This window comes from Trichechus manatus, unplaced genomic scaffold (genome assembly GCF_000243295.1).
Source record: "Trichechus manatus latirostris isolate Lorelei unplaced genomic scaffold, TriManLat1.0 scaffold00120, whole genome shotgun sequence".
Lineage (NCBI taxonomy): Eukaryota > Metazoa > Chordata > Mammalia > Sirenia > Trichechidae > Trichechus > Trichechus manatus.
The window spans coordinates 5,191,874-5,214,920 of record NW_004444056.1 but is presented as its reverse complement, the minus strand read 5'-3'; the positions used below and the strand labels follow the sequence as shown (position 1 = coordinate 5,214,920).

Genomic DNA, 23,047 nt, shown 5'->3' with positions numbered 1-23,047 from the left:
TGTCAAACCACAAACAGAGTATTTTGGACTACTTAATGTATCTGGGATACTGACTATTACCCCCCATCTGCCCACTTTCAGGTGTTATTAAATGCTATTATGAAAATTAAAATCCTATTTCCTTCTCTTCCTAGCCTATGAATATGGCATTTACGTGTGGTTAAAAAAGAAAAAAAAAGTTACCTGACTTAGAAACTTTCAAAGGCAGCTTTAACACATACTTGCCCAAGAGCACAAAATTTACAGTCAGAAGTTGCACATAAAGGGTTTATTTTAAATGTTTTGAGAATAGGATAGAGTTACATCATAATTATAAAAATTACTTACAGAATTAACAGATTTATATTGTTTATACTTCTAAATGCAGAGAACAGGGAACTGTATACACATTGTATAAAATAAAATGAAAATTAAAAATGAATTCAAGCTCTAAAGATGAGGTCATTTACCTAATTTTAAAATGTGAACACGAAGACCTCTGAACTGTACACTTTCATTCAAACTGCACTAATGATGTAAAATACAAAAAGCGCAGCATTTCCAAGGAACCACAAACATTTCAACCATAATTACTTTCTGTCATAATAATTGTTTCTGTTTTGTCTTTGGAGAATTTTCTTTTCTTTTTTTTTTTTTAAGACAATCAGCTTAAGAATGATTTTAGGCACTAACAATTTGTGACAATCAAAACAGTCTTCTAATGGGTCTACAGCTTGCAAAAATTCAAGTCCAATGCACTTTGGGGTTTGGCACATAAAACAATAATAGAAATGAAATCTGTTTTTAGAAGTAACTGTGATTTTTTTTAAGAATACACAGTCCCTTCAAATGCTGCATGACATATACAAGTGGAAAACTACCTTCTGTTGGCACTACATTTGCTTCACCAGTGCATTTTATCCTACGACCACTACAACAGCACAGTAAGCAAATATACAGAAAACTGAAAACAAAGAAAACAAAAAACCTAGATACCTTTAACATGCAATTTTAGTTAGTTACATTGAACATTCTACTTAGAATAGAGCATGCAAAAAAGGATGGTCTGCTTTTAAGATTTTTCTTTGAAGCTTTACATGGCAGCCTGACCTCTCTCTCTATCTCTCTCTCTCTCTCTCATACACACACACACACACACACACACACACACACACACACACACAAAATACAGTAATACTATAGCAGGTAAATGAGAAAGGCCAATAAATTTTATACACAGATTCATGTCTTGTGTCATCACAAGCCCCGTGATAATTCTGGAAGTTAATGCTAAATTCCGAGAACAAGGAACCAACATTTAGACCAGGAAAATGCAAGCAACACATGCAGAGATCTGAACCATGAGCCTCAAATGAAGCCAAAGACACAAGAGCTATGGTGTAAAGTCACAGCATCAATGTGGTTTAAGCCACCAAAAGAATGGAAAAAACAAAACAAAACAAATATCCTTCCTCTTCCCTCAACCCTATAAGCAATAAATGGAACAATTATTAAAATAATAATTACATGTCACATTCACCTACAGATTAGCAGATCATGTGGTGTAGTAAAGTTGCTGAAGCTGCTTGCAGAAAATCCACAATGCAAGTCATTAGGTAATGCTAAAAACGTTTCAGTTGACCCAACCCTCAGGATACTTCAAAACGAACTTTATTTTTCACTGTACCATGTTATGCACATATTGCGTGTGCTGGATACACTCACTGTTGTGTCACAAATATCAGCTTGGGCTCATGGAGCCAGGCTCAGCCTTGAGATATACATGCAGGGACTCAAAACAAAATGGGAGACAACAGAAAAACACCAGATCTGCGTATGAAACTCGTTCAAACACCTATGACCTGGGCACTCAGTGCTTTCGTACTGCATTGGAAGCTTGCCTTTGGTTGCCCAGGGTGAAAAACTGGGCCCAACGAAGCCATGGACAGTAGCTGGTACCATCCAACAGCACGATGAGACACACACCTTAAGGCTAGAATGGGAGTCAAGCAAAACCTGCGGAGACGCTAAAACTCCCAACCTCTAACATCAGGAACAGCCACAGCAAAGAGCTCCCTCGGCCCTCTGATTCAAAACCTCTGGTGTTGACCGAAAGCTCACACGGTTGGCCTTCTGTACACTAAACAGACAAGGTCAAATCGCAGGTCTGAGCCTCTCCATTAGAGAGACTGGTTTCACATACTGCTTTTTCTCCTTGCTTTCAAACCACCAACATGCATCCAAAACAAAGTGATATGTGGCAATTCTGGTGCTAAACCAACCATTTTTGCGGTTCTATTTCGGTTTAAAACTACTTTGCAGGAATAAACCATAAAAGGATTCTGTGGCTAAGGGCTCCTATTACTTACACCCGGAAGCTAACATAGACGATGGAACCTTATATGGTAAAACATCACTGACATGCAAAATCCTAGAGTCCACTGAATGGAATCCACATTAACAGCGTACTGTAAGCAAGGACATAAAACACGACAAAAGGCATCAATCAATATATTTAAGAAGACATTCTTTGTGGGGAAAAGCCAGGGAGAAAAAGCCTTTTGACCATAATCATATATCAATAATAACAGTAATAAAAAAGAAAAGAATCCCAAAGAACTTGTTAAAGGCAACAATGTCATTCTTAAAACTTACATTTCTAATATAAAAGTACTGTGTTCTTCCAGGAACTTAAAACACACACAAACCACTGATGTGCTGTTACCTTTTAAATTCATATTAAAATCCAGGTTTCTAATTTGTACAAATAATGGGCCAAATGTGACATCCAAAATATACCTGCATTATACTTTGTGGGACAAGTACTTGGGTTTTACTAAAAGTATTTATAATTTAAAGTGTAACAACAACAACAAAAAATTACAATGCTTAGAATTAAAGGCAGCCTTGTAGCCAGATAGCTGACCAGTTTGTAAAATGTCTAATGTGGGTCATTAACTGTGTTTGTAAGTGATTCAGATTTGGACTTATCATTTAAAGTCTCCAGATTTAAAAGGTGCACTGCACTTTCACTTCTCAGAAAAAGCTGACCATCCCTATGTGCTTCCTGTGTCCAAATTTAAGTTTAAATAAAAAAGAGTAATATAGTATATATGACTGACTCGGGTCAAGCACTCCTGTTAAACTGGAGAAAATTATTTAACCCCTTATCCAATCCACAAAGAAAGGACTGCCAATAGAGAGACAGAGAGAGAGAGAGAAAATACATATATCTATGTGTATAAATATGTACTCTCTATATATACACACATAGATACACAGATAAGTAGGTAGATAGGTATAGATATATATATATATCTCAAAAAGGCAGTAACAAAAAACACCAAACTACACTTGCATTGTGGCAGCAGAATAAGAGAGTTAGGGTGAAGGAGAAAATGGTTAAGATCTATTACAGTTTTAGATGATTATGATATTAGCTTAACTGTTACCAAATTGCCTGTAACTCCTCTCCAAAGAAACAGACTTCTTTTAAGAGGAAGGAGTTCCTTACACAAAATGCTTTGTGTTCACATAAATCTGTACCACTGAGAACAAAACAGTTTTGCTGGCAGAGATTGTGGGTTCGCAGGGACATTTAAGCTTTCATTAAACTGGAAAGCAATCAAGTCTTTATGTCTACAAATTATACATTTAATAGTTCCACAAATTTGGCAAAGTTTGCGATGACATCTAGGATGTTTTCACCAAATCGTAGACATAAATATGGAAATCATCATCAAACTTGATGAAATAGACAGATGGTTTGGCTTCTACTTGATGAATGACCATGCCAGTCCTTTTGGAGCCATCTTCTTTGGCATATTCCACTTGTTTGCCTACCAGGCTGTCCACAACTTCTCCTGGTTCCCTTTCTGCTGGAGGTGAATCATCTGCAGTTAAAGGGGGAGGAAATGTAAAGTCAATTTATAGACACACACCAACTCATGTGTCTATTTTTTTTTTAATATCTGAATTCATCCTCGATTATCTAAATATTTAGACTTCATTCCATTCCACATCATCTTCCTAATCCAGTTTCAAAATACAAGAGATTTCTGATGCTTTAAAAATAGGAGCTACCTGAACGCGTTGCATTGGGCCAATCTGCTGCAAAAGACTTCTTTAAAGTGTTAAAAAGCAAAGATGTCACTTTGAAGACTAAAGTGTGCCTGGCTCAAGCCATGGTATTTTCAATTGCCTCATATGTATGTGAAAGCTGGACAATGAATAAGTAAGATCAAAGAATTGATGCATTTGAATATGGTGTTGGCAAAGAATACTGAATGTACCATGGACTGCCAGAAGAACAAACACATCTGTCTTTAAAGAGGTACAGCCAAAATGCTTCTTAGAAGCGAGGATGGCGAGACTTCATCTCATGTACTTCGGACATGTTATCAGGACGGACCATTCCCCAGAGAAGGACATCACGCTTGGTAAAGCAGAGGGTCAGTGAAAAAGAGGAAGATCCTCAACGAGATGGCCTGACACAGAGGCTGCAACAACGGGCTCAAACACAGCAAACACTGTGAGGATGGCGCAGGACTGGGCAGTGTTTCGTTCTGTTGTACACAGGGACCCTGTGAGTTGGAACTGACTCAATGGCACCTAACAACAATAAAATACTGTAAAAGAATAAATACAAAAAAGAAATTCAAAACACTGGAGTAAAGGTAACCAGGAACTGGATCCTATACTCAGTATGTTGCTTATTAAGAAGTGCTCTCTGTAAATACCTGATATGAAGAAACAGGAGCCTAAACGCACTTGTATTGCTAGCTATGATTATGAAGGAAAAAATCACATGAATGGGAAGCTTCAAATATACACTAAAAAACAATCCCAAAAAAACCTAACCTCTATTTTATTACAGAAGTCAAGCGGCAACTTATTATCAAACATTTTCTTATCTACAATTTTTGGCAAGAGGAAGAAAATTTTCACAACCTTTGACTAAGACACAATAATCACGCCCATAATAATTAAAATGGAAAAATTTATTTGTAAAATAGTTAATCAAATATCTTGTTCTAAAATCCAAACTTCTCTTAAACAATCAAACTTGAAGTGGCCGATATGTACTTACTAGAGTCAGGCATGATGCGAAGGTCACCCTCTTTATAATCATCTAAGAGCTGGTACATGTACAAGACGGGATCTTTCTCATAGGTGATGTAAAACCACGTGTTCATGATGGGCGCACGTGCTAACACCATTCCCCTCCATTCATCTTTAGAACCGTCCTCCGTCTCAAACATGTGTTCCACAGCTTTGCCAATCATTGTGTCTGCTAAATGTGCATCGCTGATTCGAGATGTTGCTGGGAATTAAAAGGAAAAAAAAAAAAACCCAGTGGCGACAAAACGTTTCATTGAGTATTTACTACGAAGACTAAACTTACTGAAGACGACCTGAAATGTGTCCGTGCAATGTATCAGCATGCATCGGAATCACCCCGGGTGCTCATTAAAAACTGCTGGGCCACACTCCCAGACTTGATTCAGGACCCCTGAGGTGAGGCCAAGAATGTGAATTCCTTACATTCCCAAGTGATGCAGATGCTGCTGGCCCCTCAAACTACTAACTTATTCATTTCTGAATTTCAGAATACTCTCTTGTAGCCACAGAGACAACTGTCTTTAAAAAACAACTAGAACTCCTATTTTATTAATCGATCAGTGCTTCTACTGCTGTTAACAAAAAAAAACCAAAGGAAGACGAGAATTCCTTGATAAATGCAATAGGTATCTTAAACATTAGGGTGATTTTCTTTGCGTAAGTATGTATTAATCATCAAAAATTACAAAGAATGAGCTCCTTTCTGTGCATGATATTTAAAAACTCCACTGGTGTCTTCAGGCCAGAAGTTAACTACTTTGTCACCTGGGGTCTCCTTTACATTCTTAAGACTCCCTGAGGACCCAAAGAGCATTTGTTTATTAAGCTATAGCTACCAGTGTTTACTATTTTAGAAACAAAATCTGAGAAATTTAAAATTACCAACGTAAACAATGTATGTTTAATAAAAATATAGTTCCTAACAAAAAAAAATTCAGTAAGAACAGTGGCACTGTTTTACATTTTTATCTCTTTAATGTTTAGTTTAAAAAACAGCTAGATTCTCATATCTGCTTCTGCTTTTAATCTGTTACAAAATCCAGTCTCACAAAGATACGCTGTTTAAAAAGGAGTACCTGAACAGTCTTTACAGATAATTTTGGATATTCTTCTATGATACTACATCAAAACTCAGTAAGTGATAGTTCCGTTAAGGTTAGTTACAATGCAGAATCTAAGACTATCATCAACAAATGTGACCCACTCTGTTACATGAAAATCCATGAGTCTGTCTTGTACTCTGAATGGATCTTTTACCAGGGCATAATTTGGTAATATCATGAATTATTCATATGGAAAATACCATGTTTGCAGAGTTATGCAGATCTTCCAAATGGACAGTAGAAAACCTCACTGTATACTTGTGAGACAGAGTGAAAAGGGTAAATTCCATAATATTATTATGAAAACAGTTTTGACCTCACGGCCCCCTGAATGGCTTCATGGAACACCAAGGATCCCCAGACCTCATTCTGGGCACTATCACTCTGTGCTACCCCATGCTTTTAGGGTGATTAACTGATTACTCCTTTGGCTTAAAGAAAACATAATTATAATCTAACATACCACCTGAAGGAAGTTAAGGAAGACTTTTTTAAAAGGCTAAATAATTTTTTTTTTGTCATGAGGTGTCCAGTCATGCTTAGGACAGATAAAAATGTCAAGATTTATACTCAACAATTAGTTACCTTTGAAAATAAAGATTTCTGTGAAAACTGAACTATGTTTATATAACATGACAAAGATTTAGCATTTGGTATTTCTTACGAGAAGATTAACAACAAAATAATTTACTGCTATGGCAAAGAATCAGCTTGTTAGGCAAACATGTACATCCTAAGAACACAATAACATAGTCTGAAGAAAAACAAAGGGAAGTACTGGACTCGTTTCTTCCCTAGACAATTTGATTTCAAAATTTCATTTTAAGAGTGGGAAAAAAAAAATGTTTTAAGTTTTTATGATATTCAATCTTCCCTCAAAGTAGATCTGCTGAAGCTTTTTTTTTTTAAGGTATAGGCTTCTAAAGACAATTCTAAAAGCAGAAAGCATTATTTTAAGCAATAGCATCACTGTAATAACAATAAAACATTTCAAAGTAAATACTCTGAAGAAAATAGCATTAATTTGGTTGTATTCTACATGATTTAACAATAAAATCAGCTGTTATCTTTTCAGCTTCACCTTATGCGTTAAGGAATATTTGCAAGGCAAAACTAATACTATATGACATAAAAAAGAAGCTATTCATTTCTATAAGCACTGTGCAAACAAACCCTAAGGAATGTATAATAAAGCTCATATATTTTGCTTTGCTTGAATTATGGCTCAAAGTACAATCCACTGTGTACTGTCATCTATGTACATACAATGAAATAAATATTTCACAAATTTCAAAATAAACATATCGTTTTCTTAGATACTATAATCTGATGAAATTTAACACACAGGATGTCTGAGCTAATGACATTGACAGTGAGCAAAAATTCTAGAAATAACCATACTAGGAATTATTACATTTACATTGTAAATTTCTTGAGGGAACAATTGTATACATCTTTATGTTTCTCACAGTGCCCTGACCTGTGGTTTTGAAACATTTACTCATCAATTTTTGTGCGTTTTAGGTGGCTAATTTAAACGGAGCACTTGAATTCCAATAAAAATACCAGTAACGCAAAAGAATGGTAAAAAGCATCCATTTCAATCATGATTTTTAAAGTATGTATTGCACAAATAGTGAAAAGAACTTACCAACTCTATCAGGGAGGACTTCAAGTGCAGAAACTCTTTCATCTTTATTAAGTTCTAGTCCATAAACACAGTCAAATCCATCGTATTTTATAAGATACAATGAAGGATTTACAGGAACCTGATCCAGAACTGTTCCTTTCCACTGTGTGACGGGTCCATTCCCTTCTTTCCACCCATGCTGAATTCTGCAGCCCACGATGTTCCGCCGGGGCTGGGAAACAGGTTTGCTGGGCCCCACACTGCTCCGATGTTTTCTGTATTCACACATATATACACATAATGGATAATCTCAAGAGTACGCATTTCTACATGCCACAAAACTACTGGCTAGCATGCTCTGACTACAGACTACCCTGAGTTACACGCTAACTAATGCTCGCCCCCTTCATCTTTCAGGTGACTCCAGATCTTCACGCTCGAGCCCCAAAAGAGCGGTATCCAAAAGTGGGGGGCCTTCGTTGTCATGTGACTCTCCATTCAACATGTGTACTATGACCTGATAGCAGCAGTTGCCTGCCGCACACCTGAACTGTGTACACATGGAAAAACAGGGTGGGAACTGCTGCTATTCAATAGCAACTTAAGCCCTTCAGTTTACCCGCCTTCTGAGTTCCCTTTAATTTCATCAACCTGCCATTATTATACAAGTTAATCAACGAAAGAAAAAGGCCAACCGCAGGAAATACTTCTTTCTGTTGTACATAAGATCATCATGAGCTGGAGCCAACTGAAAGGCAGCTAACAACAGCGTGGCTTATATAGTAGGAATCTGCTTCAAGTCAAAAAAGAAATGTGTAACTATTCAATTTTCCCTGTTCTAATGTCCAAATTATTCTGCCCCCACTAACGTAAATAGGAACATACTAGACATTCAACTATTGCATAAACTGGAGTCCAGGCTGGCTTGTATCTATGTGTGATACATCATTACTTCCCTGGCAAACACATAACGTTAGCCAAACGCTTAAGTTTGTGACAAATAATTTAATATTAAAAACCACTGATGTTACATGGAACTACATTCTTTCTGGAGATACAAGCAACTGAAAATCCTAATATTTAGAAACAATACACCTGGCCCTTGATAGGAGGATAAATCTTTGCTTCATCTAAAAATTCAAAGACACAGGACAAATCTTGACTTGAATGCAACCTGAAGGAGAAAACCCACAACATAGATGTTGATAAATGCCAAGAATTAAAAAATCAAGAGGGCAAGAGAATCTCCTTCCCACAGTTTATGAGCATAAAGCTCCCACCTGGTACACCATGAATAAGAGTGATGATCACCTGATAATTAAACACAAACTTTTAAAAGTAATTGTAGATTATAATATTTGCAACTCTAATTACACATATTCTAAATAGAAATAATTTATTCTAAATCGGTGAGGTGAATTTGTTTGCAAAACAGAAAGAGCGGTTATGGCAAACCATCAGGGCTGCCTCAGTGGGGCCTTAGTTAGGGCAGCACTCAGACCCAACGGAGAGAGCAGGAAGATGGTAGGAGGATCACAGTTTTGTCATCTCCCCAAATCTCACAAAACAGAGAGTGACTAGGATACCTAAGAACCCCTCCCCCAAGAGAACCACCTTTAATGCAGCTAGGTGTCAGGGATCCTCAGCAACCCCAGGACACAGGCAGGTGTGGCCAAGAAGCCAACTGCATCAAGAACTGTGGGGCAGCAGCCATGTCGGAGGTACTGGAGCGAAGGAAGAGGGAGCTTCCTGTAGTTGTGGGAGCTGGGAAGCACCAAATCATGAAAAAGTACTCACCCCAAAAGGAAAACTTCTCCACATGGAGTGGAAAATTCAGCAAGTGGATCTGAGAACAACCAGGGCAATGGGAAAAGGGGTTAAAAAAAGTGCAAGATGGTGAGACCAGAAAACGCTGGATCCGCCTAAGCTCTCAAGGCTCTCGGAAACATCCAGTAAGACTTCCTTCCAGGAAGGCCCAGCCCTGCACTGAGAACACACTGCTCGGAAGAAAATCCTAATGGAGCAGGGCTGGAACACAAGGGTAAAGGAGACAGTAGCTCAGACACTCATGCAAGTGGGGGCCCAAAAGAGGCAGATCTCAGAACGTATGGTAGAAGTGACTATACGCAGAAGCCGTGTTTTTAAATGTGTCGCAGGGAGACAGAAGAGGCTACCCTAGAGCGCCGAAGCCAGGAATGCTATCCCGGAACGCTCTTGCCACTTAAAAGAGACGCTCCTCTTAAAAGACAGGAAAAACCCACGTCATGTGCGTGAGTCTCAGGAAAGAAAGGAGACTGACGATCTGAATGGTATACTGAAGGGCCGTGAGGGCAGCCCTGGAAATATCCCCATGAAGAAGACGGCAACTATTACCTCACATTAAACAAACAGCGGAAGCCATCAAAGAGGAACATAAATCAGAAACAAATGCTCAGAAATAAGACGACTGAACACAGAAGGCAAGGTAAGGAAAAAAACTGGACAAGGTACGGGAACGATTAGCGATCAGAATACTTTTCAGGAATGGAGACTAAACTAGGGAACGTAAGAGCAAACACACACCATGGGACCACACGTGTGTTAAGATTAAAGGGAACATCCTTCTCATAAATGCTTTCTGAAAAATTAATCGGACAATGAGCTTCAGATAATCAAGGAACAATTAGAAAAGCTTCAGCATAATACTGATAGTAACCAATAAATACATTTAACTGTAAAACTAAGACAAACAGTGGAGATAAGCAATTGTTACATGCTCTGACAATGTAGATTAAACTCAACTCTCAAATTTGGGAAAGGAACTCTGATGGCACAGTGGTTAAGCACTCAGCTGCTGACCAAAAGGTCACCAGTTCAAACCTACCAGCTGCTCCAGCGGGAGAACGATGTGCCAGTCTGCTTCCTTAAAGATTACAGATTACCCTATGGGGCAGTTCTACTCTATCCTATAGGGTCACTATGAGTCGAACTGACTTGGCACACAGCAATGTTTGTGCTGACAATGTAGACTTAACTCTCAAATAGGGGAAGAAAGAATATGGAAAGTAAAATACGCTTGCTGTGATACAAAGAAACTGATTTGGCCTTTGTCTTTGGTTCCTGAAAGATAATCCTTGGAATTCCCCAGCAGCTGAGGTGTCTTTGTCTTCTAGAACAGCGAGGCAATCCTTGTATCTGTGCAAATGAGTGGGGCTACACAGGCCCCACTAGTCAGCCAACCTCAGGAAGGGAGGGGGCATGAGGCACTCAGTCATGCACATTCAGTCATTCGCTCACTCTTCCTCGCAGTGAGGTCCTAATTCTGACTCTGTAATGAAGCCAATAAAAAGCCAGGGACACAGAAGTTTGGGGGCTTCCTGGATTGGCGAGAGCACCTGCTAGGGAGGGTGGCATGTCCCTAGGGACAAGTCTCACATCCAGACCCCTCCCAGACCACACCCCACATATCTCTTCCTGTATATCCTTTCTGGTTATAGTAAATGGGTAACTTAAGTTCACTCTGAGAATTCTGTGAACTGTTCCAAGGGATTAACGAACCCACAGGATGGCAGTGAGAGCTGGTTACTGCCTATTTGACAGACTGAAGAATTATGTCCTTTTAACTTGTGTGTTCTAACTTAGCTTAGGATGGCTAGGATCAGAGAAGGAGGCTGGTCTGAAGTGGAGAAAATCATGTGGATTTCCCAACTTGCTGCCAATACCCACTGTCCTGGCCCACCGTGGCCAAGGACCAGAAGGAAGAGGCTAGCTGGTCTGAAGTGCAGGGAGTTGTGTGGATCCCTTTGTTTGCAGCTGGTACCCCTGACCTGGCCCAGGGTGGCTGGGGATGAGCTTGCAGCTGCTGGAGAGAGATGTGGGAAAGCAAGGACTGATCTACTTCCAGTGCAAATTGGATTCATGCTGAACCTTAGCAATGAAGGTGGGATTTATCCACCTTGCCCTTGCTTAGGGCAGTTAGCACACTCCTTTATAAAACTTGGAACAAAAGGATGCTACTTTAAATTAGATGGGAAAAGGAAGGAGAGGGTAAAAATCTAAATATTGTTCATGGTAAGAAACCAATATATATTGTCTAAAAAATAAAAGAACATGCAAAGTAAAACTTAATGGAGAGAAAAATATTTAACAAGGCACAGTAAAGTCTGTCAAAGGAATGTAAAACTACTAGTAATACTCAGAATCAAAAGAATGTGACCTTCAAGATCTTTTCATAATCTGTGGGAATATGCAACTATGTCCAGTTGACCCTCTATGGGAAAATCGCTGGCGAAGATATGTTTCTCCTTTGGGAAAGAATGTATGAATTCTTTTTTTAGCGTTACGTTTTCCTTCAAACAAAAAATCAAGTATGTATCTTATTTTATTTTGATCATTCAGCAAAACTTCCAGTGATTCACACTTGCCCCACACCTTTAGCAAAGGTTCCTAAACCTTACTACGGAAAGTATTCAATCATACGTACTGATCTGTAATTTACAGACACTTAGTTATTACTACCAAAATTGTAAGCAGTACAGCATGTTCACTAGAAAAGGTTCTTTTCTACATTATAGTGGTGTCAATTTTTCCACTACCTTCACTTTCAACAAAACCAATATAAACTTAGCCAATGATAGCAGAAAAGGGCAATCGACAGGCTCAGAATGGTGATTTTCTGACTCAGTGACTCATCACCTTCAACATTTTGAAGAGGTGTAAGATACAGGCTTTATTCCTTCCCTTTATTCTTTAACATATTTAAAAAAAAGCAGTTTTCATAATGGTCACTCACCTCCAATGGAAGTAAATAAAGCTTTCTTCCCTTTTTTGAGTATTAAATGGACTCAAATATGCCTAGGAGTCCTTTTCAAACTGGCTCCTATGTCCTTTAATTCGGAAGATATATGATCCTTTCTTTTTGGGTGGATTTTATTTTCTCTTTTAATAAGGCAAGTTTAATCACTGACTTTTGCTGTGATAAATGATCTGCCCAGTCTTACTGACTTGAAAGATGTTTCTCTAAACCAAATGAAAATTCTAACAGCAGCTCTATTTTATTCGCCGTTTTCCAGCGTTACCATTAAATTTCAAAAGAACGTATTTAAACTTATGTTTTCTCCTAAAATCTACAATTAATCAATACTTTCCCCTTCCCATCCCAAGCAAAACTAAAAACAAGAAGCTCTTAGCAAAAGCAGAGAAAAGGGTTAAGGAAGAAAGAAAACCATTGCAGCACATTTTAAGTAACCTTACCTGGCCACTTCCACCATGCTGCTGAAATTTAAGCTTTTGTTCCAAACTGTTAGTTTTCATTTTCCTAGGTTCTTAAGAATGATTATTTTTAAAACAGTTGTCTTATTTAAAAATAAGCAAGGAAGGCTTTTTGTCTCACGTATATTGTCTTTCTAGACATATCCTCTGGTGACTCTCTCAGATGTTTTTAAATGCCGTCGAGTTGTACAACAGGATGAAACACTGCCTGGTCCTGAGCCGTCCTCACAATCCAATCCAAGCCAATCCTCACGACCCTTGCTACATCTGAGCCACTGTGACAGGGCTCATAAATGCAAACTTCCTGAATTTCTGAAAGCCTCAAAATATTATTTGGTCCTGAACTGGCTAGGTATACAATACAGGTTTAAAATCACTTTCCCCTCGGTATTTGAGGGGGAAATGTATTTTCATCAGCTTCTATGATCCAGATTTGCAGGCATCAGATGCCAATCTGATCTCTGTTCCTTTGAGGGTACTTGTCTCTGTTTTCATCTTCTAGTTGCTTTCAGAATCTTCACTGTTCTTGGAGTTCTGACATGTCACCATGACTTGTGACATGTTTTTAACTGTCCCCTACTAGCGGCTGGTTAATCTAAAGACAGCTTGACAAATTTATCTTCCATACTTATTCTTGGATTACTTTTCCCCTCTTTTTTTGAAGTTCCTATTAGATGAAAGCTAGAATTTCTAGATATATCCTCCATGATCAACTTCCCTCTCATAATTTTCATCTTGATCAAACTTTCAATTTTTCTTGAATTAGGTAAAACACTACTTTCATATTTACATAATATTTTTAATTCCTAGGAACTGATCGTTTGTTTTCAATCCTTCCCCCCTCCATTTCTTCTATTAACTCTTTGTGTTAAGCCTGATTCTGAGTATTGGTTTTCTTCACGTATTTGCCAATTCCTGGTTAGTTCTTTGTTATATTTTAGTGACATTCATGCTGTTAGTTTTCCTTGGATGTTTGGTGATTCTTGGTGTTCATATTTGCAGACCCAAGTCAAGATCAAGTGCTATCTGTAGCTACAGTGTATTCCTTCAGCCCAAGTGAGAATCCCTGGTCTCTTAGCAATAATCAGTGTAGGGTCAGATTACAGAAGCCATGACCCAGGTTGCTGTACACGACCAAGGGAAGAGGGGACCGTAAGTCAAGTGAAGGTAAACTCAGCATCTCCCATTTCAACATCAGCTCTGTCCAACTAATGCGCCTGTTTTCTTACCCTTTAATGACTTTGATTTCGCCCAAGCCATTCCATGCTCCAGCCCTTGCTACTTCTGCTCTCAGTAGTACCCTAGGTATCTGCTTTGAATATTCATTTTTTGGCAGTCTTCTTTTTCATTTGTAACTGGTTGAGAGTACCTCACCTCAGACACTTTGTTCCCATCTATTTTAAACTTTCCAGAAATTTCTCACTGCCCTTGTCTGCTGGTAGGATGACCATTCTATCTCAATAGAAACCAAAACCACAAATTGTGAGTATTTATTTTGATGCAAATTATGGTGAGGTACCGTTTTCTACCTGCTTACAGAACAGATACACCCTTTCTAGAGAACAATTCAGCAATATGTGCCCAAAGCCTTGCAATTTGGAATATCCACTGTCCCAGTGATTCCACATCTAGGAATTTATCAAAAGAAAACAATGAACACGCACAAAGCTACAGTAAGAGTCTTAACATTGTTAAGAAACAGATAATAAAAAATGTTCAATAATCCCCACTGATTAAATAATTAATAGTGCCTCTATATGATGAAATTACTATTAAAATCATGGAAAAGAATTTAAAGAAATTTAAATTCAAATTTAAAAATATGATCCCATGGAAAAAAATTTATACATACACAATTATCCATACAGGCGTGTTGAAAAAATATACATGAAATTATTAACAGTTGCAATCTCTGGATGATGAAATTAGAAATAATTGTTTTCTTCCTTTGTGTTTACCTATTTTCAAAATTTTCAACAATAACTTGGTATTTCATTTTTACAGTCAGATAAAACAGAATTTTTAAGTTAATTACTGATAAAATAATATAATGGATATGCAAGTTCTACACAAACTATATTTAAAAGAACAAATTTATATGTTTAATAATACAAATCCCTACATATTATTTCTGTTGCTTTTTTTGGTTAAAATATTTCTACTTTTAGAATGTCATTTCATTAGTTCTAAAAGAAGAAATTAAAGAATGTCTAATCTAGATACTGGAAACCCTGGTGTCGCAGTGGTTAGGAGCTACAGCTACTAACCAAAAGGTTGGCAGTTCGAATCCACCAGGCGCTCCCTGGAAACTCTATGGGGCAGCTCTACTTCGTCCTAATCGACTCGATGGCAACGAGAATCTAGAATCTAGATACTGGAGCCCTGGTGGAGCAATGGTTAAGAGCTGGGCTGCTGAGCAACAGTTCTAATCCACCACCCACTCCATGGAAACCCTACGGGGCAGTTCTACTCTGTCCCGCAGGGTCACTATGAGTCAGAACACACTCGACGACACACGACAACAATCTAGATGTCATTTCTAACCAACTTATTTAATGAAGTGAGTCTCTGAGTAGTGCACTTCATATGCTTGAGTGCTAACTGAAAGGCTGGAGGTTCAAGACCACCCACAGGTGCTTCAGAAGGAAGGTCTAGCAACCTACTTCCAAAAACTCAGCCACTGAAAACCCTATGGAGCACCGTTCTACTCTGACGCACACTGCGGTCGCCTTGAGTTGGCACTGATTTGATGGCAACTTGTTTTTACTTTATGAAGAACTTAAGATGACTGCAGGGCTTCTGGGCAACATGGCGCTATAGTCAGAAGCACCACGCCGTCCCTCTGCAGCAAAGATCTGAAAAACTAAGTCAAACAGTTATACGTCAATCCTGAAACCTTACACGTCAAAGGAAGAGATGAAGAACTCAGGTAAGCACTGAATGGAATAAGAAACTGACCGAGAACAGAGAGCAAGGAGACACATGCTGAGGACCCCTATCAGCTACCACAGCACAGATCTGCCATCTTGCACTCCTACTGGAAGGCAACACAGCGTATGAGAAAGCAGCTTCACGGGGCCTCCAGCAGGAGACAGAACAACTGGTCACCAGCGATACAGGCCTTCCCACCCCCCATCCTTCATCTCCCACACTCAGCTTCCTCTGCTTCCTGCAGCTACAGTCTCTTGGCTGGGAAGCACCCCGGTGTTGCTTGGATTCCACCCTCCCGCAATGGCCAGCTCCCTGAGTGCCTTTTGTTGGCTGCTGGTGTTGCTTTTTTCCACTTCTTTAGATTTCTTCCTTACCTCTCACCACCTCCCCCTCCTTTCTCTAAAATACCTAGCTCCTTCTGCCATCTTTGCTTCCTCCTGAAAGGCTACAGAATACCGCTTGACTGTGAAACTGCTTCCCAGTCCATGCCGCCATGCTGGTGGGACTCCTGGGGCTTTATTTGCTCTGACTGGTTCTGTTTTGATTTGTTGGCTTTCTTTTTCTTTTCTCGGCTTGGGAGCCTCTTCGCGCCAGGCAGTACCACAAGGCTTCGAAGCTACTCCCTTACTTTGCACAGATGCACAGGGACATTCCTGGGGGCATTTCTTTTTTCTTGTTTTCTTTTTCTTTCTTTTTGTTTTGTTTTTTTTTTTTTTTGTTTGTTTATTTTCTTCTCTCTCTTATTCCCTATTTGTATTTCTTGATTTCCAGTTTCTCGGTTTATTCATTTTTTTTCATTTACCCTTTTCCTTTTTGTTTTTCCTCATTTCTCAGTCTCTCATCTCTCCACTCCAATGCAAGCTACCTTAGCACTCTTTTGTTTGTGTGTGTGTTTCTGGCTCCCATTCCTCTCTCCTCTCTCTCATCTTTCCCATACCCATCTTAGCTCCACACATCACAATCTACCCCCTCCTTCCTGCCTACCTGCACCATGCGCTGAACATCACGCTCCCAAGCAGCACAGGCACGGCCTACTGGAACCTGGCCTGCACTGATTACCGGTCCGCACTGTCAGCCCTGGTACATGCCACAAACAACACATCCCAGCAACTCCCCTTCAGCTGGACCTGCCCTGCTGAACCACACCTGAGTGACTGACCCTGCGTATTGGAAGAGGTGAAAAGTATTGTGCCCACAGATGAGCAAACAACAAAATAACCACTGAATGCCCCAAGGACAGCAGAAAATATCAAAACATTTACAAAAACAGGACAGGACTGTTACAGCAGGCATCCAAAATAAAACACCAGATGACCTCCCAGTAGAAGAAAAGGCACTAGACCTAGCTCATAGGGAAGTCAAATCTTTAATATTCAGAATTATCCAAGAGTTGAAGCAAAAAGCAGACAAAAATGAGGAAAAAATAGACAAATTCAGGAAAAGGCAGACAAATTCATGGAAAATACAGACAAAAAAAGAATTCAAGAAAATAATACAGGAACAAAATGACAAAATAAATTCACAACTAAAAAACATACAAAAAAATTAGAAATCCAAAAGATAACAAGATTTCAGAAATGGACAGTGTCACAGAAAGGCTGAGGAGCAGGTTTGAAATGATGGAGGACAGGACCAGCGAAATTGAGGACAAACACTTGGATACAACTGTTTGAGGAAAAATCAGAAAAAGAAGAACGAAGAAAAATGAAGAAACCCTGAGAATTATGTTGGATACAATCAAAAGCAAAAATCTTCGAGTGATTGGAGTTCCAGAATAGGGGGCAAAAACAGAAAACAAAGAGAGGATCACTGAAGAACTGCTGACAGGAAACTTCCCCAATATCATGAAAGATGAAAAGCTGACCATCCAAGAAGTTCAACAAACCCCATATAGGATAGACCCCAAAAGAAAATCACCAAGGCATATCATAATCACACTGGCTAAAACCAAAGACAAACAAAGAATCCTGAGAGCAGCTTGAGAAAAACAGAAACAATAAGACTAAGCTCAGATTATTCAGCAGAAGCCATGCAGGCAAGGCAATGGGATGACATATATAAAACCTTGAAAGAAAAAAAATGCCAGCCAAGAATAATCCATCCTGCAAAACTCTAGTTCAAATATAATAGTGAAATTAGGTCATTTCCAGATAAACAGAAATTAAGGGACTATGTAAAAACCAAACCAAACTTAAAAGACTTATTAAAGGAAGTCCTTCGATCTGAGAACAAACAATATCAGACCACAGGCTGAATATAGGACACAGGATTGTACTAGCCAGATACCAACCAGGAAATAAACTCTTAAGGACTATGCAAAACCAAAAGAATTACAGCAGGGAACCAGAGAGGTTAATCTGTAAATGACAACAGCATCAGAACAATAAAAGAGGGAATAAATGGTGTAGATATGGAACCTTCTAAAGGAGAGGAAGCCAAGGCGATACCAGGTAATAAAAGACTGGTTCAAATCGAGGAAAAGAAGAGTAAATAACAAGGTAACCACAAAGAAAGTCAACAAACCTACTCATCAAAATAACGATGAAAAACATAAAGTCTCAGTAAAAACAAAAACAGAAGAAATGAAAAAAAAATCCACAAGCAAAAGCAACTCAGCACAGGAGTGTAAGAGGAAGAAAGAAAACGTCAGCACTACAAAAACAAAAAGCACTACAAAATCCAATCCCGCTTCTAGGAATATATCCTAGAGAACTAAGAGCCAACACACGAACAGACCTATGCACACCCATATTCACTGCAGCACTGTTCACAATAGCAAAAAGCTGGAAACAACCTAGACGCCCAGCAATGGATGAACAGATAAACAAACTATGGTACATACACACAATGGAGTATTACGCAAAGATAAAGAACAATGATGAATCTGCAAAGCATCTCATAACATGGATGAAACTGGAGGACATTACACTAAGTGAAATAAGTCAATCATGAAAGGACAAATATCGTATGAGACCTCTACTGTAAAAACTCGTAAAAGTTTACAAACAAAAAGAAACAGTCTTTGTTGGTTACGAGGGACCGGAGGGGTGGGGGGAAATACTGAATAGACAGTAGGTAAGTGGTAACTTTGGTGAAGGGTAGACAGTACACAATACTGGGGAAGCCAGCACAACTTGTACAAGGAAAGGTCTTGGAAGCTCCACAGACACTTCCAAACTCCCTGAGGAACTGAACTGCTGGGAGGAGGGCTGTGGGGACCATGGTCTCGGGGAACATCTAGCTCAATTGGCATAACACAATTTATAAAGACAATGTTCTACATTCTACCTTGGTGAGTAGCGTCTGGGGTCTTAAAAGCCTGTGAGTAGCCATCTGAGATACTTTCCTAGTCTCAACCCTTCAGGAGCAAGGGAGAATGAAGAGAACAAGATAGAAGGAAAAGATTAGACAGAAGACTAATGGACCACAGCTACCACGGCCTCCACCAGATCGAATCCAGTACAGCTAGATGGTGCCCAGCTACCACCATTGACTGCTTTGACCCGGATCACAATAGAGGGTCCTAGACAGAGCTGGAAAAGGATGTAGAACAAAACTCTAACTCGCAAAAAAAAGACCAGATTTACTGGCCTGACAGACTGGAGAAACCCCTAGAGTATGGCCCCCGGACACCCTTTTAACTCAGTGGTGAAGTCACTCCCGAAGTTCACTGTTCGGCCGGGGACTGGACAGCCTCTTAAAACAAAACACGACTAATGAGGCACAGCAGTCCAGGGACAAGGACTAGAAGGCAGGAGGGGAAAGGAAAGCTGGATAGGAAACCCAAGGTTGAGAAGGGACAGTGTTGACATGTCGTGGGGTTGTTAACCACTGTCATAGGGCAATATGTGTACTAACTGTTTAATGAGAAACTATTGGTTCTGCAAACCTTCATCTAAGGTACAAAAAAAAGAGAGAATTATCTATGTGAGATCAAATTGACAACAGCAACTCAAAAGGTTTGATGGGAAGCTTAGGGGGCAGTGAGTTGAAGATAACGGTGATGGAATAATCTGGAAAAAGATAGAATAGCAGCACAACTGGAAGAATGTAATCGATGTCACTGAATTGTACATGTAGAAACTTTTGAAATGGTGTAACTTTGGCTATGTATATTTTCACCAGAAAAAACGTCCTCCAATGTTGAGAAGGGAGAGTATTGACATGTCGTGGGGTTGTTAACCAATGTCATAAAACAACATGTGTACTGACTGTTTAATGAGAAACTATTCTGTAAACCTTCATCTACATTAAAAAAAAAAAAAAAAGATGACTGCAAAGGCAGAGGAAACGAAGCAGGATTTCAGAGAGAAGCATCTCCTCCACCCCCAATGAATACTGAAGGTAAAGACTTTGAAATCGGGAATCAAGCTTTTCAAATATTGGGCTTTGAATACCTAAACTCTCTACAGTCAAAGTTTATAAAGAAGAGGGTTTAAAAAACAAACCAAAAAAATCAAGCCATACTCAGTACTGAGAGTGCAGAACCATGTAAGTTGTTAATAAATCAGTTTAAGCTCTTCTAACCAGCATCTACTTGCAGACAAGGTTTAGAACTTCCCTAAATAGCAAGCCATATTTTGAGAATATCTAATATTTGGCAAGATGTCGGTAACTGTTGAAGCTGGGTGATAGAGATGCAAGATTACGAACTACTCTATTTTTGTGTATTTTTAAAAATTTTCCATAAGTTAAAAATTATATATTAGTTAAGTTCTTAAATATCATCTTTTAATTGCTAAGTAGGATAAAAAAAAATTAACAAGATACACTCTAATAATAAAAATTAAAGACTGCTTATATGAGTTGAAATAATATATAGAAACGCAAACTAATAAGAATATGTGAAATTACTGGAAATGGTATAAAATGAAAACAAACACCCTTTGGTCATTACTCTACAGTTCAATCGAAGAACATCACAAATAGAGAAGTGACAGACAACTTAAAATAACTTTTATTTTTAATTTAAACTGAGGGTTTCTTAAATATACTGATTTTCATTTAAAGTAACTCTGCATATATCTATTTTTAAAAGCCCTTCACTCTATTTTCCTGGGAAAGTATCTAAAATGCTCTTAACTACCATTATACACCAGTTAGTAACACCAGTTTACAAGGCAATATTGTAAACAAATACCAATACACTTCATTCAATCTAGGAGTTCTTAAATTATAGCCAGCTGCAAATAAAAGGCTATGTCATGTCACGATTAAAACAATTCAAATTATGAAGTAGAAAAACTAGAATTAAACATCTATAATCTCTTTACCTGTTCCTCATCTTCAGAAGCTAGTGTCGCCAACAAATGATTCAAGAGAAAAATAAAATGTTTAAAAGGTATTTAGAATCGTTAGTGAGGAAATGATTATCTGTAATACTTAAAGAATAGCTTTTTGAGTAGTTTGAATGCAAACAAATGGTGACCACAGCATTGCAACTACTTTCAATTGCTGTAATTTTCTATACTAATTTCCACACAACTTGATTTAGTTCTCTATCCAGTTCCCTAAAAGATACCAGTTCCAATAATGGTTTGGACCAGAGCCTCTCCAACTCTACATGCATCACCATCACCTGGAGAGCTTACTGAGATTCCCAGGCCCTACCCTAATGATTCTGACTCAGCAGTTCTGGAGAGGGACCAAAGAATTTCTAACAAGCTGATGCTGCTGATCCATGGATCGCACATTTAGACTAAACACTAATTTCCATGTATCCTTGTTCCCCAAAAGGTAAGCTAAGACTGTATGGGGACATATATGTATTTAAGTAAGTTCTGGAAAGTACCATTCTAATTATTTTGTCATCAAATAAAAAAAAAATCCTTCGTTGGAAAGATCTTTTATCTAGACTCTTTAATGGCTTAAAATGGCTGCTATTCCTCATTAGTATTTAAATCTCTTATTTTGGCAGTCAATGTATAAAGACACCGTATTTGCTAAATTTTCAACTATGAGAATTCCATTATGAACTAGTAAACTCCTGGCACACATATAATGCCCTTTGTTGTATGAATGAATTATTGACTGAGAGTCTCTTTCCGATTCTGTTCGGTACTGTGATATACAGAAACAGTTCACCAGTGTCTCAGCAAATTTCAGAAGAAAAAAACTGGTAAATCAAAATAACTACTTTTGTTCTTGCAAGATGCAAACCAGCACAATTGCTTAATAAAAGTCATATAACTGATACTGTCATTTCCCAGCTTAATGTGAGAACATAAAAATAGGATGGAGAAAGAAGTCAGTTTTCCATCCAAATTACTAGTTTCTTACTCCATCTGAAGTACTGCACACTCTGAGAATACCAGAGATGTCCATAGTAAATATCCAAATGCCTTGAGGATTTCCAAAGTACTATTCACGCAGACTTCTATGAATAAGTTACTGCAAATTGGTTAAAAAGTACTACACACTTTTACAACTTTGACAAATTTAGGATTGTCAACACCATGGTTACATTTAGATGCATTCTCTAATATTTTTCCATTTTGCATGTTTACGACTAAAATGATTCATTTTTCAGGTGTGAGCTAACAAAACATGCATTTCAGTAAATACGTTGTAGCAGTTAACACCATGGGTTCTAGAATCAGACTGTCCTGTTTTTGAATCCTACCTCAAACACCTATTAGTTGGTATGGCCTTGGACAAGTTAATCTCTCTGTGAATCAGTTTCCTGATGTGTAAAAAGGGCTCCCAGCTCCTACTTTCATAGGATTTCATGAGAACTGTGTGCGACTACACAGGGAAATGATGCTGATGGTGGTAGTGGTGGTGATGAATACAAGGACACTGTCAGTGAACAATATTTGTGTCTTATAAAACACAAAAATCCCTTGAAACACATCTATTTGGTATTTAGTAGGTTCTGATCCATTTTCTAGAAGCCCTGGTAGCACAGTGGTTAAGAGCTTGGCTGCCAACCAAAAGGTCAGCAGATTGAAACTACCCAGCCGCTCCTTGGAAACCTCTGGGGCAGTTGTACTCTGTCCTATAGGGTCGCTGCGAGTTGGAAGTGACTCGAGAG

General features: G+C 38.6%; 1 protein-coding gene across 12 annotated transcripts in view; it reads right to left on the bottom strand.

Annotated features, from left to right (window-relative positions):
- Positions 1-253: 253 nt before the first annotated feature.
- The window catches only part of SPIN1 (spindlin 1), an 83,315-nt gene continuing 60,521 nt past the window's right edge, over positions 254-23,047 (bottom strand). For 6 of the 12 annotated variants that reach the window (XM_023738621.1, XM_023738629.1, XM_023738623.1 and 3 more), the window contains 4 exons: positions 21,288-21,307; positions 7,855-8,108; positions 5,069-5,302; positions 3,634-3,872 (listed from right to left, as the gene is read on the bottom strand). In XM_023738621.1, coding sequence (XP_023594389.1) covers positions 3,673-3,872; positions 5,069-5,302; positions 7,855-8,108; positions 21,288-21,307 — 708 coding nt within the window. In that variant the 3' untranslated portion in view covers positions 3,634-3,672. Of the gene's footprint in view, positions 3,873-5,068; positions 5,303-7,854; positions 8,109-21,287; positions 21,308-23,047 lie in introns of all 12 variants that reach the window. The other 6 variants (XM_023738625.1, XM_023738627.1, XM_023738626.1 and 3 more) reach the window with 3 other exon arrangements.